General features: G+C 52.5%; 2 protein-coding genes across 4 annotated transcripts in view; both read right to left on the bottom strand.

Moving 5' to 3' along the window:
• GOLGA3 (golgin A3) overlaps positions 1–2,991 on the bottom strand; it is a 54,997-nt gene extending 52,006 nt beyond the window's left edge. For both annotated transcript variants that reach the window (XM_025402388.1, XM_025402387.1), the window contains exon 1: positions 2,689–2,991. The gene's annotated coding sequence lies outside the window, so the exon portion shown is untranslated. The remainder of the gene's footprint in view (positions 1–2,688) is intronic.
• Positions 2,992–12,869: 9,878 nt separating this feature from the next.
• CHFR (checkpoint with forkhead and ring finger domains) overlaps positions 12,870–16,845 on the bottom strand; it is a 35,221-nt gene continuing 31,245 nt past the window's right edge. For both annotated transcript variants that reach the window (XM_025402888.1, XM_025402889.1), the window contains 2 exons: positions 15,451–15,523; positions 12,870–14,033 (listed from right to left, as the gene is read on the bottom strand). In XM_025402888.1, coding sequence (XP_025258673.1) covers positions 13,991–14,033; positions 15,451–15,523 — 116 coding nt within the window. In that variant the 3' untranslated portion in view covers positions 12,870–13,990. The remainder of the gene's footprint in view (positions 14,034–15,450; positions 15,524–16,845) is intronic.

Below are 16,845 nucleotides of genomic sequence, written 5' to 3' on the forward strand. Positions count from 1 at the left end.
CATGCAGAGAACTGCTGCAGAGGCCCACAGCGACGACGCCCGGGCCTTACACTGACCAAGGAGGAGGAACATAGCCAACGATGCTCAGGTCCACCGAGAGGGCATGCCAACACGGTGACAGCCAGCTGCACCAAGCTCTCTGAGTCCAGTGCAGTCACAGATTCGGCTCACGTAATGCCCCTGCTGGCGTCCAAGCAGCCCACCCCCCCAGAACGGGGACCCCGAGACGGCGACTGTAAGTCACAAAGACGGCCCCTGTTTATAGGCAGCTCCTCCTGAAGCCGGACCAGAGAGAGAATTCACTAACTGCCTGGAGTCTGCTGACAGCGATACTTCTCCCCGTAGGGCAATAAGCTGGCAGTCTCGGTCGATCCTCAGTCTTGCTTGATTTTTAGTTAAAATTCGGAATGACTCAGTCATCAGGGCCTCATTACCTCAGACGACTGACAAAAGCCAATCTCCGGGCAGCAAGGAGGAGGAGCAGCCAGTTGCCAGTGCATCACAGAAAGCTGTTATTAGGAACATGACTCGCTTTTGATTTTATTTTTTAAATACAGAGGCCAGTCTGATCAGTCTCACTTATGATCACTTGCACTCGTGCATCTCTAGAGGGAAGAGACGGCACAAAGCTGTCACTTAGAACTCGGAAAGACACACACACCCCTAGGCTCACAGCTGGGTAACATCAAGGGACTTCACACTGCAAAACCACCACCTCAGGCACCTACAGGACGTTCTGCTTCCCCCACACCTGAATTCTGCATTCAGACATTCACGGCTCCATCTACTCCACCTCGTTGCAGCTGTCCTATCGGGTATGACAAACAACAGAGCACAGCCAAAGACCAAACACGATTTCCCAGGAAGACAGTCCCTGGTGGAGGCCACACTAGTATCCAAAAGTAAACAGAGATCTATACACAAAGTGAAAACCAAAAGCACGCCTCACGTTACTGCAGAGACGTAAAGGGCAGGCTTGGAAGTCGGCCTCAGCTCCCGACCCTCCACCACTTAGCTGTGAGATCCTGGGCTAAAGATTTAACCACTTTTAGCCTGTCTCCTCCCGTAAAACAACGAGAAAATGAGTGCAAAATTTTGCCAGGATTAAATACAACAAGGCACAGAGTCTGTCCCATGTCCTCAATAAAATGGCAGTAATTATGACTTTCCCTTTAGTTGTTGCTTGTCAAAATCGCTAAGTAAAAGCCAACCTAAGGCATTCTCACGTGGGAAAGTGCTACTTTTTTTTTTTTTTTTTTTTTTTTTGAGACTGAATCTTGCTCTGTCACCTAGGCTGGAGAGCAGTGGCGCGATCTTGGCTCACTGCAAGCTCCACTGTCTGGGTTCACGCCATTCTCCTGCCTCAGCCTCCTGAGTAGCTGGGACTACAGGCGCCCGCCACCACGGCCGGGTAATGTATTGTATTTTTAGTAGAGACGGGGTTTCACCGTGTTAGCCAGGATGGTCTCGGCCTCCCAAAGTGCTGGGATTACAGGCGTGAGCCACTGCGCCCGGCCACGCTACTATTTCTTAAGGCAATGGGGCGGGGAGGAGGGGGGGAAAAGCTCCTCTTCAATCTGAGTAAAGTCAGATGATTTATTTCCTTCTATACTGCCCGGAAAGCTATTAAAGGGTTATAAAGGGCTATGTTCATGTCATTTAAAAGACAATTCAAAATAACCCACGACGACGGGTGTGGCTGCTCACACCTGTAACCCCAGCACTTAGGGAGGTTGGGGTGGGGGAGTCGCTTGAGGCCAGGAGTTCCACATCAGCCTGGGCAATACAGCAACACACCCAGTCTCTTAAAAAAAAAATCCACGAGTCACCTGTAAATGGCTTACACCGTCCCAGTGACAATAAACTCCAACCTCTTACCAATCCAGCACCTGCCTACACCAACATCCTTACCTCCATCGCTTTCCCCCTGTGCCATTACACTCCAGCCACATTCTCCGCCCTCAGGATCTTCAAACTTTCTGCCTGAGACGTGTTTTTCTCACAATTTTGCCTGACTTGTTTCTCGTCATAGAGGCCTTAGTACAGAAGTCGCCCGCCCCCCAGGCTCCCACACACCAACCACCGCCCGGTACCCTCTCGGTGGCGACCCTGGGCGTCCCTGTGCTAGGTGAGCTCGGCGGGGGCAGGGACCCAGGCCCACAATGCCCAGGACCCGCCACACGACTGACATTCGTCGGGTTCATACCCGTGACAACGCCCGGCCCCACTCGCTCTGGGCACCTGGAATGGAGACAAGTCCGCCAGCGACAAAGGCAAACAAGGAAGTGCTCGGACTCCCGAAACCCCGGCTTCCCACGAACCACCCGACACCAAGTCACGCTTGTCAGCTGCAAAGGGCCAGACTAAAGGCACAAGCACTGCCCGAGCGGTGGCAGCGGACAGCTTCAGGACACGCCGCGCTCGTCAGGCGCAGACAAGCATCCAGGAGGGCTCGCGGGCACCGGCATGTACAGAGTCAGCTCCGCTGCAGCTGAAGCGGGGCGCCCAGGCCCGAGGCCACCGCAGCGAGGAGGGGGCGACTGGAACGGGGCCGTCCCGCAACGCTGCAGGGACGGGCCCAGGCCCCGCCGCCCCACGCCCGGCCTCCGCCGCAGCCCCTCGGGCCTCCCCGGCCCATGCACGACGGGAACCAGAGCCCCGAGGCGCCGCGTCCCCTCCGCCTCTCACCCTGCTGCTGCGGCAGCCAAGGAGGCCGCCCGGCCCGGATGCTCCGGCAGAGACGTGGCCGTGCGAGGGGCGGGGCGAGCGGTGCAGCGGCCTCGGGTCCCCGGAAACAGCCCGCACGCGCTGCCTTCGTTCCGGAACAGAGACTGTCCTCCTCTTCTGCCAGCGGCCACCCCAGAGCCAGGGACGCTCTGGCCGCAGGGTCCGGATCGAGCTCACCTCGGAATGTCCTGAGGCCGGCTTCAGAAAGTGACCTTAGGAGTTTGCGGACCTTTCCCTAGTAGAAACGCAACTTCCGGACGTGCAGGACCAACTCCTTCAAGAAGCTGAACTGAGCTTCCGGCGGAAGTGGCGTGGCCGGGGCTCGGCGGGGGCGCTGCCGTCCTCGGTGTGGGCGTGACTTCCCCGCCCGTCCTAGGCGGGTCCCCGCCCCAACCCCGCAGCTCCACCCGGCCGGCGCCCTTCGCGCTTCAGGTGCCAGTTCAAAGACGACGCTGCTTTCGACCCTATTTGCTTCCCCTTTAAAAGGCAAAGCTGGACTGCGCGGGGCGCGGGGCGCTGGGGAACGACTTTCCACCTTCCCTCGTCCGCCAGGCCGCTCTTCCAGCTGTGAGGAAGGAGGCGGCCTGGAGGCCTCGGGGTCCTCTGTGATGTTGCGCTCATCTCTGCGGATTTTGGATACGCTTCTGTCTACGAACCTTTCTGGGATTTTGATGGGAACTGCTGCAGATCATTTGGGGAGCACGGGCATCGCTGACTCGGTCCTTCATCTGCATCCATGGTGGCTTCTCCATTTATTTAGGTCTTTTGATTTCTTCCAGCAGCATTTCGTAATTTCAGCATACAGATTCTGCACCTTTGAAGTGTATAGTATTTCACGTCAAGCAACTGTGGCACTGCGTTTTTGACATCGTTTTCCACGTATTCACTGTTGGTCTACACAAACGTGATGAATTCTATCTTGATTTTGTTATCCTGAGACCTCGCTGAACTCATTAGTTTGAGGGTTTATTTGACATTTTGCCGTTGTCTGTTGTAAAATCCTTGTATTTTTTACATGGGCCATGATATTATCTGCAAATGCAAATTCTAACTCAAAATGATCACAGACTGAGGCGTAAAATGTATGAATGAAACTATACAACTTTTAGAAGAAAACAGAATTTCTGACGTCTAGAGCTTGGGGAAGAGTTCCTAGATCTGACAAGCAAGCACAATTCACAGAAGAAGTTGCTAGCGTAAACCTCATGAAAAAATTAGAAACTTTTCACCAGACGCGGTGGCTCGCGCCTGTAATCCCAACACTTTGGGAGGCCGAGGCGGGCGGATCACCTGAGGTCAGGAGTTCAAGACCAGCCAAGCCAAATGGTAAAACCCATCTCTACTAAAAATAATTAGCTGGGCGTGGTGGCGAGCGCCTGTAATCCCAGCTACTTGGGAGGCTGAGGCAGAAGAATGGCGAGAATGCCGGGGGTGGAGCTTGCAGTGAGCCAAGATCATGCCACAGCACTCCAGCCTGGGCAACAGAGCGAGACTCCGTCTCAAAAAAAAAAAAAAAAAAAAAGGCCAGGCGCGCTGGCTCACACCTTGTAATCCCAGCACTTTGAGAGACTGAGGCAGGTGGATCACAAGGTCAACAGATGGAGACTATCCTGGCCAACATGGTGAAACCCCAGCTCTACGAAAAATACAAAAAAATTAGCTGGGTGTGGTGGTGCGTGCCTGTAGTCCCAGCTACTTGGGAGGCCGAGGGAGGAGGATCACTTGAACCCAGGAGGCAGAAGTTGCAGTGAGCTGAGATCGTACCACTGCACTCCAGCCTGGGTGACAGAGCAAGACTGTCTCAAAACAAACAAACAAACCTTATGAGAAAGACCACATTAAGAGGATGAAAAGATGAGTTACAGACTGTGAGAAAATATTTTCAAACCACGTTTGTTGAAGGACTAGTAGCTAGAATATATAAAGAACTCTCAAAACTTGATAGTAAAAAAAAAAAAAAAATACAATTATTCTGGGCACAATGGCTCATGCCTGTAATCTCAGCACTTTGGGAGGCCGAGGCGGGCAAATCACTTGAGGCCAGGAGTTTGAGACCAGCCTGGCCAACATGGAGAAACCCTGTCTCTACTAAAAATATAAAAATTAGCCAGGTGTGGTGGTGCACGCCTGTAATGCCAGCTACTAGGGTGGCTGAGGCACAAAAATTGCTTGAACCTGGGAGGTGGAGGTTGCAGTGAGCTGAGATCATGAGATCATGTCACTGCACTCCAGCCTCGGTGACAGAATGAGACCCCATCTCCAAAACACACACACACACACCCCCCCCAGAAGACAAGCAAAAAACATGAAAAGACATTTCACTAAAAGGATATATGAGTGGCAAATAAGCTTGTGACCAGGTTCAGCGTCACTACCCATTACAGAAATGCACATTATGTTGAGGTCAGGTGCAGAAGCTCACGCCTATAATCCCAGCACTTTGGGAGGCCAAGGCAGGTGGATCACCTGAGGTCAGGAGTTTGAGACCAGCCTGACCAATATGGTGAAATCCCATTTCTACTAAAAATACAAAAATTAGCTGGGCATGGTGGCAGGTACCTGTAATACCAACTACGTGGGAGGCTGAGGCAGGAGAATCGCTTTGAACCCGGGAGGTGGAGGCTGCAGTGAGCTGGGATCGTACCACTGCACTCCAGCCTGGGTGACAGCAAGACCCTGTCTCAAAAAAAAAAAAAAAAAAAGACTGGCCAGGCGCGGTGGCTCAAGCCTGTAATCCCAGCACTTTGGGAGGCCGAGACGGGCGGATCACGAGGTCGGGAGATCGAGACCATCCTGGCTAACACAGTGAAACCCCGTCTCTACTAAAAAATACAAAAAACTAGCCGGGCGAGGTGGCGGGCGCCTGTAGTCCCAGCTACTCGGGAGGCTGAGGCAGGAGAATGGCGGGAACCCGGGAGGCGGAGCTTGCAGTGAGCTGAGATCCGGCCACTGCACTCCAGCCTGGGCGACAGAGCAAGACTCCGTCTCAAAAAAAAAAAAAAAAAAAGACTGCCTTGGGATATTAGTATACACCTATTAGAACAGCTGAAATAATATACAGCAGTGGCAATATGGAATGCTGGGAGTAATGTAGTTCAGAGTACTCTCTCAAATAATACACAGCAGTGGCAATATGAAATGCTGGGAATAATCTAGTTTGGGGTAACTAATCTCTCCTACATTGCTGATAGGAACAGCAATAGTGCACCCACTCTGGAATACAGTTGGGCAGTTTCTTTAAAAAGTAAACAGTTTTATGACCCAGCAACTGAGCTCCTAGACATTCAGAGAAATAAACTTACGTCCACACAGAAGCCTGTACGTTACTGACCCCAAACTGGAAACAACCAAAATGTCCTCTGAGGTGGTTAAACCAACCATGGCTACCCATGCCACAGACACCACTCAGCAAGAAAAAGGAGCTGACCACTGATGTGCACAATAACTCGGATGAAGCTCAAAGGCATTACACCCAGGGAGGAAAGCATCTCCAAAGGTCTACACTGCACGAACTGTATGACTTGTCCACTTACATCACAAAATGACAGAATCACAGAGTGGTTGTGGGGGTCAGATGACTATAAAGGGGTAGACGGAGAGAGATTTTTGTGGTGACGGAACTATTCTGTATTTTGTGACCATGGTTACGTGAGTGTCCTCGTGTGATAAAACGACAGAATGAAGAAAACACTCCATCAAGCTTAGTTTCCTGGTTTTTGTATTGCACTATCCTAAGGTGTAGCCAATGGGAGAAATCGGGAAAACATTTAATTAGCCTAAGATCCAGTATTTGATAGCACAATAGGGTGAATATAGTTAATAATAGTGTATTGTATATTTTTAAATAACAAAAAGAATGGAACTGGAATGTTCCTAACAAAGAAATGGTATAGGCTTGAGGTGATGGATACCCCAGTTACTGGGAGTTGATTGTTATACATTGTACGTCTGTATTAAAACACCCAGGTACCCCATAAATATATACACCTTTTATGTACCCACGATAATTTAAAATTTTAAACATTTAATTAGCAAGCAAAATTGGACAAATGCTCAATTTAAATACAGGCAGAAACAATGAATCTAATTATATATTAAATTGATGGCACAGTGTGGGAAAAATGCTAATCTAAGTAAAATTCTTAACAGCTTTATTAAGGCACAATTTATATGCAATAAAATACACCCGTGTTGTGTATGCAGTTCAGCAACTGTAGTAAATGTGCAGAGCTGTGCACCCATCACTCCAACCCAGTTTCCGGATACTTCCGTTACCTCAGAAGGATCCTTCTTGCATTCACTCCCCATCCCCTCCACCTAGCCCAACAACCACTCGGCCACCTTCTGTCTTTATGAATGTGCCTCTTCTGGACATTTCATATAAATGGGATCATATCGTATGTGGCTTTCTGGGACACCTTTTCACTTAGCGTGGTGTGTTTAAGGTCCCTCCGCGCTGAGCACGTTTCCTTGTTGCACGATACTAGTGTCGGGATACACCCATTTGTCTGTCCATGCATCAGCCGATGGACCCAGAGGTGCCTTACGCGAGCCCAGCACTATTCTGCGTGCGGGGGGTCCCTGCTTTGCTCCAGCTTCATGTTTGTGTGGAGACCTTCAGAGGGCGGTAACTGATGAAAAGAAAATAAAGCTGGGTGGAGTGTTTGAGCCGGAGGGGCTGCCATCTACATGGGGCCGTGGTTCCTGTTTATTGTGGCCTACTGTGTGCAGGTACTATTCTAGGCGCGGTCCCAAGTCCCTGCTCTTACAGAACGTATATTCTAGTGGGGACCAGACAACAAGCACAGAAGGTGACAGGAAGAGTCAAGAAGAGACAGAGGCAACCTGGGGAGGCTCGCTGCTATTTCAGGCCGATGGTTGAGGGAGAACCTCTCAGGAAAATGTGAGCCAACAAAGTAAGAAACAGAGTTGCTGGGCATGGCGGTTCACACCTGGAATCCCAGCACTGTGGGCTGTGGAGGCGGGCAGATCGCTTGAACTCAGGAGTTCAAGACCAGCCTGGCCAGCATGGTGAAACCCATCTCTACTAAAAATGGGAAAATCAGCTGGGCGTGGTGGTGTGCACCTGTAGTCCCAGCTACTCAGGAGGCTGAGGTGGGAGGATCATCTGAGCCCAGGAGGTGGAGGCTGCAGTGAGCTGAGATTGCGCCACTGCCCTCCAGCCTGGACAACAGAGCAAGACCCTGTCTCAAAAAAATAAAAATAAAAAAAAGGTAAAAGAAAGAAAAGGAATCATGCAGGTACTGGTGGGAACAGTGTCCCAGGAGAGGGAAAGGCAAGGAGAGCGAGTACTCAAAGGCATCTCTGAGGAAGTAATATTTGAGCTGAACTTGCGTGACAAGGAGGACCCAGGCACGCACAGATCTGGGAGAAGAGCAGTGAGGTGAGGGGGCAACAATCAGAGCCACAAGAAGCCCCTGAAGAGAAGCCTGGGGCACTGAGGAGCCAGCAGGGATGACCCCTAGGGGTTGGCCTGAGCCACAGTGAGGCCATGCCACCTTCTGACAGTGGAGAGGGCAGGTCTGTGGGGCGCACCTGGTGGGCCTGGGGTCCCCGCTGGAAACAGCTCTCTCTGACAACATGAATCTGGGATGTTTGAACACCAAGTGGAGACATCAAGTCAGCAGTTAGAGCCGAGTGTCTGCCACAGAGACCTAGAGCTACAGGGTGAAGGAACATGCGGGGAGCAGGGAAGAGGGTGTTGGGTGCTCAGCCATGCCCCACACTCCACCTCCAACCACAGCACCTCTGAGAACAGACTGGACCTTCCTGAAAACAAACACCAAAGGGGAAGAGTGTGTGGGGGGTGGTGAGCTTCCTGTGGCTGCTCTAAGAAGTTAACACCAACTTTGCTGCTTAAACTAGACTTACTCTCTTGCAGTTCTGGAGCTCAGAAGTCCAAAATGAAGGGGCAGGCAGGGCTGGTTCCTTCTGGAGGCCCTTGCAGAGAGATCTGTTTTCTTTTCTGTTTGACATCCTGCCCTCCTCTCCCGCTGAAGGCCCTTGCTCCCCCTGCAAAGCACATCCCTCCTGCCTCTTCTCTGTCACCAAGCCCGGCCCCTGCTGTCACCAAGCCTCCTCTCCCTGCCTCCTGCCTTTGATTTCTTGCTTCCCTCTTTGATCTGCCCGCCTCAGCCTCCCAAAGTGCTGGGATTCCAGGCGTGAGCCGCCGCGCCCGGCCTCTTGCTTCCTCCTTACGACGACTCCTGCAATTGCACACGGGGCCCACAGGATAATCCAGGATCCTCCGCTCATCTCAAGGTCCTTGATTCCACCATATCTGCAAAGCCCCTTTTACTGTGCAAGACTCAAGTGATCAGATACCGACATCCGTGGTGGCGGGACAGGTGGACATAGCTCGGCCCACCACGGGGTGTCAACAGTATCCAGCATGTGGGGTTTGCCAAATAACAAACAAAACCACCCAATTTTTACACAACCCCGTGGCGTGCGAGGTTTCATGGCAGAGTGTAACAATATGTTCAGGTCCTAAATCCTTGGACCTCAGAGGCGACTGTATCTGCAGACATGCAACACGTCATGAATTTGCGTGTCATGCCTGCACACGGGCCACGCGAATCTTCTCTGTATCCAGTTTTAGTATGTGTGGTCTTTAAAGAGATGATTAAGATAAAATGAGGCCACTGGGGCGGGCCCTAATCCAATAGGACTGGTGTCCTCGCAGGAAGAGATTAGGGCACAGACACGCATGAAGAGAAGATGATGTGAGGACTCAAGGAGAAGATACTGTCCACAAGCCAAGGAGACAGACCAAAGAGGAACCGGCCCCTCTGACACCCTGATCTCAGAGTTCCAGGCCCCAGAACTGTGAGAAAATACTTTCTGTTGTTTAAGCCGCCTGTTCTGCGGCGTTTTGATCCAGCAGCCGGAGTGGACCCACATTCAAGGCCACCACTGGGCGAGGCGTGGCTCACAAATGCAGGCTGCCAGCACAGCACACGGCCCTCACAATGTCAGGCTCACAGCACAGCAAACTGCACTCACAATGTCAGGCTCCCAGCACAGCGCAAGGCTCTTACAATGCCAGGCTCCCAGCACAGTGCACAGCCCTCATTCCTGGTCTAATGGCCTTCAACATTCTCCCCTGTGTCCATCTCTTCCACACACATGCACAACCAAGTGTCTGCTCTGTGTGAGGAACACAGATAAAAGACCCCACCATCTAGACTCACCGCCTCAGGAGACAACCACAAAAAGTGAGTGACAGAGGAAGGAGCGACTGTTTGTGCTGCGGGAAAGATTTCAAGCCCAGGGGACAGCTCGTCAGGACCTTCACCGTTTGGCAGCCAACTGGTCACCCAGGGATCAGGAGACGCCGCCCTGGGGCCAGACATTTCAGACAAACAACAGCAGGCCGACAGGCAAGATCCCTGCTCTATTTTTCAGAGGGGGGAGACAAACGGTAAACAGATGTTTCCTTTCTGACAGTGACAGGTGCTGGGGGGAAACTAGACTGGCTGGCAGGGTAGGGGGTGGGGGCAGCCCTGCAGGAGTCGGCTGAGCTGGAACCTGAATGAGGAGAGGCTGCAGGAGGGGGAGGGGCTGGCACCTGGGGCTGGTTGTGGGAAGGAGCTGGCTGGATGGAGAAGCAGAGGAACACCCCAGGGGCTCCAGGAGGAGCAGGTAGGGAGAAGAGGTTTTTCTGAGGGGTGGAGGCAGGGGTTATATGTGCTGGGCCTTCAAGGACCATGAGATGGTTATTCATTACTATGTAACAAACCACTCCAAATGCAGTGGCTTAAACAACTACTTGTTTCTCAGGATTACATGCTGGCTGCCTGGTGCAGCACTGTGCTGGTGTTTAACAACCTTCTCTCCAGAAGAAAACAAAAGCAATTAAAAACCACCCTGATTTGAAGCATTTACCAATTTCCACAGTGCAAACACTCCTCCCAGGGCCCATTCCCACCAGGCCAAGTGGGTAAGGCTGGAAGGGACGCCCTTCCACACCGGCCCCAGAAGCACACCCCTCGGGCGGCAGTAACAGGCAGGTGCGGTGAACTAACCAGAAAGTGGTGCATCCTGAGCACTCACTGCCTTTGTTTTCAGTGTAACTTAATTCTAAGTGTAGAGGATGCTTGAATAAGGGTGTCTACCAGTTACCAGCACTAGGCATTCCTGGAGGTGGCTCCCCCGAAGATCACCTGGCTCCGTCCTGCTGCCGGTCTGGTCAGCGCGCAGGTCTGCAGAGCTAGACTGCACTCTGCACGTGGCCGTCCGTCCTCAGGGAGGCAAGACCCGGCCTACTCCACACAGCTGTGTCCGAAGGCGCAGGAGCTGGCGTGCACGCCATGCCAAAGCAGAGCCCACGTGGAGGCAGACGGCAGGGACGGCCCCAGGGACAGCCTTCTGGTTTCCCATCAAGCCAGGCGGGAGGGAAGATCTACTCCCAGCTTCCTAAATCCCCTCGTTCTCACGCTTTCCTTCCCTTCCCAGTGCAGGGCTCCCGGCGACCTAGTGGCCCTGGCAGTGACACTGGCGCCTCTTCAGGGAGGCGGCTGCAGCTGCCTCAGGGCCAGCATTGCTCCGCTCTCTCCAGGCTGCCAACCTGAAGCTGGGGGGGCTGTCACCAGGAACCCCTGGCTGGCAGAAGCCCCTTCCAAACTCAGCTGCCTCTCTGCTTTGGCCACATACCTGGGGTGAAGGCCGCGCTGTGCTAGGAGCAGCCCCTGGGCCCCTGGCTCTCTCACACCTGGGCCCGATCTCTCCCATCCTGCTGGCCCTGAGATCATTAAGATGACTTAAAGCAGATTTAAAACAGCCTTTGTAGCTGGCCTAGGGAGGAGGGTTGGCCTGAATCCCCCAGTCTGTTTTAAGCCAGTCTGCCCGGACTTCCTGGCTGCAGTCGAGAGCCCTCACAGAGGCCATCTCAGGGAGGTCTCACTGGGGTGGATGGGCTCACCTAGAACCTGAGGCCCCCTTCCCTGGCTTGGAGCCTGGGCAGCACACGGAGGGGTGGGCAGGGCTGACCCCTGCTTCTGAGGGGCACCAGGGAGCACAGAGGGAGCCGCAGGTGAGGAGCACGTGGGGAGACGGTCCGTGGGGCCAGCGGGCAGCTGCAGCCCTGCCCTGGGTTTGTTCCAAGGCTGGGCCCAGGAGCCAGGCAGAAGCAGTGGGATCTGCAGCGGCTGCCAGGCTGTCCTCCAGAAAGCCTGTGGATGACCCAAGCAGCCACCCCACGAGGACAGCAGGGCTCCAAAACAACCACAGTGCGTCAGTCTTGCTGGGTGGGATGGCTGGGTCTTGAGCACAAGGAAGTACAGAAGCTCATGAAAACACGGGATGAGTTCACGGCCACCTGCCTCCATAAAACACGGCTCCTTACCACACCGGGGGGAGGGGTAACTGCCCCGGTCCCAAGGCCTCCTCCCTCACATCAGAGCCAAACCCAAGCTCTGTTCTGACTGCTCCAGGCAGAAACGCCCTTCGCAGTGGGCCAGGAAATGGACTTCTCTGAAGGACTGAGGAAGCAGAAGTGAGTCCCTAGGACACCTGGAGCCCTGAGGCTCTCTGAGCTGCCCTGCCCTTCCTGAGCAAAGCTCTGTGTCCTCCACAGGGCGAGTGTTCTTGTTTGTACTTTTTGGAGATGAGAAGGGGTAGAGTGAGTATCATCTGATCTAAGACACAGACACAGGGCGGCTATGGGTGAATGCCGACCTCCCCTCTCAGCCTCAGCCCTGCACAAACTCACAACCTCCCCCTCTCGGCCTCACCCCTGCACTAACTAGGTACCGCCCCTCTCAGCCTCGCCCCTGCATAAACTTGGGACCTCCCCTCTCAGCCCCACCCCTGCACAAACTCTGGGTCTCTGCATGGCGGCTTCATCTGGTGCTCAGCTGAAGACAAAGCCTCCACACTGGATGAACAGGTTGTGGTTTCCCAGCACTGGCCAAATGAAGAGACCTGAGCAGGTTTCACAGGATGCTCGGACTTCAGGCCCCAACCTCAGGTCAGGCGTGACTCCATGGAGACACTGAGGGACAGCAGGTGACAGAGTAACCATCACTAGCAGTGAGGTGCTCGGCGCTCACTCTGCACAGGGCCTGCCTGCCTCGCGTGGAGAGGTGAGGCAGCCCCACACACGAGCCCAACACGAGAGGGGAGGAGCGAAGGCGGCTCATTTATTAGAATATGCAAAAGACAGGGCTTTCCTCCACAAACGCAGAGACAGAGTGCTGCTTCTCAGTTCCTATCAAGAGCAAGTCAACAGTTGAAAACTGTATTCCTGAGAAGCAAAAAAGTTACCAGTTTGCAAACAAGGATAACAGGTGATTTCAACAAAATATAAAAAACTTTTTTTTCCAAAAATCAAAATTTCAAGTATTACTCCAGCTGACATGGCAAACCTAGCACAGGCGGAAGCCAAGGTGCCCCTCAGGCTCTGTAGGGTCTTGGAGGAAGGGCCCGGGCAGCATGAGGGAGCCGCGCGTCCTGGGCCCTGCGTCCAGCCCCGGGCTCGGGGCCGTGAAGGGAGCGGCGCGTCCTGGGACCTGCGTCCAGCCCCGGGCTCGGGACCGTGGTCACCCACAGGTTAGCAAGGAGCGACTAACTTGACGGCCACGTCGAGGGTTAGCAGTTCTGGACACTGGAAGTTTTTTTTCAATAAACAGAAGCATATGCTTATTCTTTCAAATACCATACTATACCCAATTTTAGTCAATTTGTAAATTATAAATTATATTATCTGTGCTACAGTTTGTGATATTTAAATCTTATTAGAAGATAAGCACCAAACCTATTAAAAAATATATAAAATGCTGTGGTTTTCCCAACAGCAGAATATTGTGTACATCCTGTAGGCTGTAAACTTATGCTCCCTTCTCCTGAAACAATGTTTTTGATAAACTGTCCCCTTTCTCCCTTGAAACTCGTCCTGAAAACAGACTGCTGCTTTACCTGTGGTTACGGAAAACATACAAAAGAGCAAAACTGCCCCTCTGGGCCGCACGGCTGCGTGTCACGGAAAGGCTTCATCTCTGCTGCTCACGTCACCACGAGCCCCACCCAGCACTCGCCAGGAGGGCGGGTTGTGGCCCCCAGGGCTCTGGGGAGGGTCTCACTCAGAGGGTAAAGCTCCACAGAAGAGTTACCCCAGAGCACCTGCCGGAGAACCTGCGTCCCTCAGGGGGCCGTGAAAACGCCCTGACATGTTTGTCTCTGTATTTTAAAAACACGCTCTCTTCCCCTTCAGTGCTGAAAGCTGCTCGGGGCCTCTGGATGCTTAGTTTTTGAACCTTGTCTGTTCACAGATGTGATTGAATTTCCTGCCGGGAGAAAATGGCCAAATTACACAAAAGAGCATCAGAGAAGCATTCAAATAAATTACACGAGAGCACTGGAGAGGCATTCAAATAAACCCATTCTGAAACCATACACCGAAAGGGCCATCTGAGAAAGAGTGTGTGCCTTCTACAAAATCAAAGCAACTAACCCCCAAAGGTAAACTTCTTTTTCCCTTTTAAAATTTTGAAACAGAAGTGAAACATCTGGCCACGCACAGTGGTTCATGTCTGTAATCTAGCACTTTGGGAGGCTGAGGTGGGTAGATCACTTGAGGTCAGGAATTCGAGACCAGCCTGGCCAACATGGTGAAACCCTGTCTCTACTAAAACTACAAAAAAAATTTAGCCTAATGTGGAGGCGAGCACCTGTAGTCCCAGCTACTCAGGAGGCTGAGGCAGGAGAATCGCTTGAACCCAGGAGGTGGGGTTGCAGTGAGCTGAGATCGCACCACTGCACTCCAGCCTGGGAGACAGAGCAAGACTCCATTTCAAAAAAAAAAAAAAAGAAAGAACTGTAAACATCTTAGATAATTTTTTAAGAGAAGAGAATAAAAGCTGCACCTCGTCGGGCATCCCTGTGGCATCTGCTGACAGGGCTGAGGCAGACACACCAAGCTGGAAGGCCTGTGGCCACCTTTCCTCTCCACAGACTGTGGCAAGGAGGACCAGTATGGCTCTGCTCTCCTGATGTACATTTCTACTGAAAATTGTCTGCCAGTCAACAGTGAAATCTTTTTTTGTAACAACATGGTCTCTTCCATGTGCTGTTTGTGCTCAAACACAAAGCAAGGTTTGTGTCCACAAAATCCCTGCGAGGGAGGCACCTTTATCTGAGTCCTCGCAGCATCTCGTCCTGACGGCACTGTCTCCGTCACTTCCATCTGAACTCCTTGGCCACAGGAGTGGTTGACACAATCACCTGACCTAAGAGATGCTTCCTGACCTACACCTCCCAGGGCAACGCAGATGGCGCCGCGAACCTCCTTTAAGGAGGCTGGGAAAGAGACCACGTGAGGGTGACAACGTGACAGCGATCACAAATGCCTGCTCACGGTACGGACGAGAACCCAGCTGCGCAGCGCTATGCGAGGGGGCCTGAGGCCCTCAGAGACGACAGCCTCCGACTTAGAAATGGCTAAGCCTGAAACGATGGGGTGTGCCCCGGATGCCTCAGACGACAGATAAACCAGCTCCAGACAGGAAGACACAGAGGTGGAAGATGGAAATAAGACTGCATGAAATGAAGGGATAAAGGAAGAGCAGGATTTCTAAATGAAGATGCGGTTCCTAAAGGATGCAACCTGAGAGAAGGATAATGACCATATCAGCGTATTTGTAAGCAGGCGGTGAACTCGTTTATCACCCTGCAGCTGACGCCTGTGCCCCCAGCTGCACTCACATGGCGTGGTGAGCTTTCACCTGAGTGCGGCAGTTACGGCCCCAGTAGCAGTCAGGACGGGATGTTACAGCCACTGGAAAAACAGAAGGGTTACGCATCTATGAGATGTACTGCACACACCCACTCCGCTACCTGAATTTCAGCAGAGACCCAAAGACAGACGTTGCGGGGGAAACGCACAGCCTCTGGTCCCTCCACAACTAGTCTCCTTGGACCGTTCTGAGATTTCAGGAAAGGAAACACATGTTTAACTAAAAACCCAATTGAGGGTCAGGTGTGGTGGTTCATGCCCGTAATCCCAGCACTTTGGGAGGAGAGGCGGGTAAATCAACTGAGGTCAGGAGTTCAAAATCAGCCTGATCAACATGGTGAAACCCTGTCTCTACTAAAAATACAAAAAATTTGCCAGGTGTGGTGGTGGGCACCTGTAATCCCAGCTACTTGGAAGGCTGAGGCAGGAGAATCACTTGAACCCAGGAGAGGAAGGTTGCAGGGAGCCAAGATTGCGCCACTGCACTTCAGCCTGGGTGACAGAGTAAGACTCTGTCTCAAAGATAAATAAATAAAATAAAAATTAAAAAATAAAAACCCAATTAAAGAAATATTTATTTATTAATTTATTTATTTTTTTTGAGACGGAGTCTCGCTCTGTCGCCCAGGCTGGAGTGCTGTGGCCGGATCTCAGCTCACTGCAACCTCCGCCTCCCGGGTTTACGCCATTCTCCTGCCTCAGCCTCCCGAGTAGCTGGGACTACAGGCGCCCGCCACCTCGCCCGGCTAGTTTTTTGTATTTTTTAGCAGAGACGGGGTTTCACCGTGTTAGCCAGGATGGTCTCGATCTCCTGACCTTGTGATCCGCCCGCCTCAGCCTCCCAAAGTGCTGGGATTACAGGCGTGAGCCACCGCGCCCGGCTAAATTACCCCAGCTTTCTATTGGATGTCTTTACGACTCAGTTTTAGAAACCCACGTTACACTCATGAATAACTGCAAATAGACGCAAGGCCTAAGACAACCACGGCCCGGCATGGCCTGTCTGTCCTGCCGGCTCCTGACTGAGGCCAAATTCTGCTTAGAACACAGAGCAAAGTGCAAACAGGTTGTCTGCTAAGAAGAGAGTCCTGGCCAAGCGGGGTGGCTCATGCCTGTAATCCCAGCACTTTGGGAGGCCAAGGTCAAGAGTTCGAAACCAGCCTGGCCAACTCTACTAAAAACACAAAAAGTTAGCTGGGCGTAGGGGAAGGTGCCTAGAATCCCAGCTACTCAGGAGGCTGAGGCAGAAGAATCGCTTGAACCCAGGAGGCAGAGGTTGCGGTGAGCCGCGATTGTGCCACTGCACTCCAGTCTGGGCGACAGAGCGAAACTCCATCTCAAAAAAAAAAACCAAAAAAAGAGTG

Source organism: Theropithecus gelada, chromosome 11, assembly GCF_003255815.1.
Source record: "Theropithecus gelada isolate Dixy chromosome 11, Tgel_1.0, whole genome shotgun sequence".
Taxonomy (NCBI): domain Eukaryota; kingdom Metazoa; phylum Chordata; class Mammalia; order Primates; family Cercopithecidae; genus Theropithecus; species Theropithecus gelada.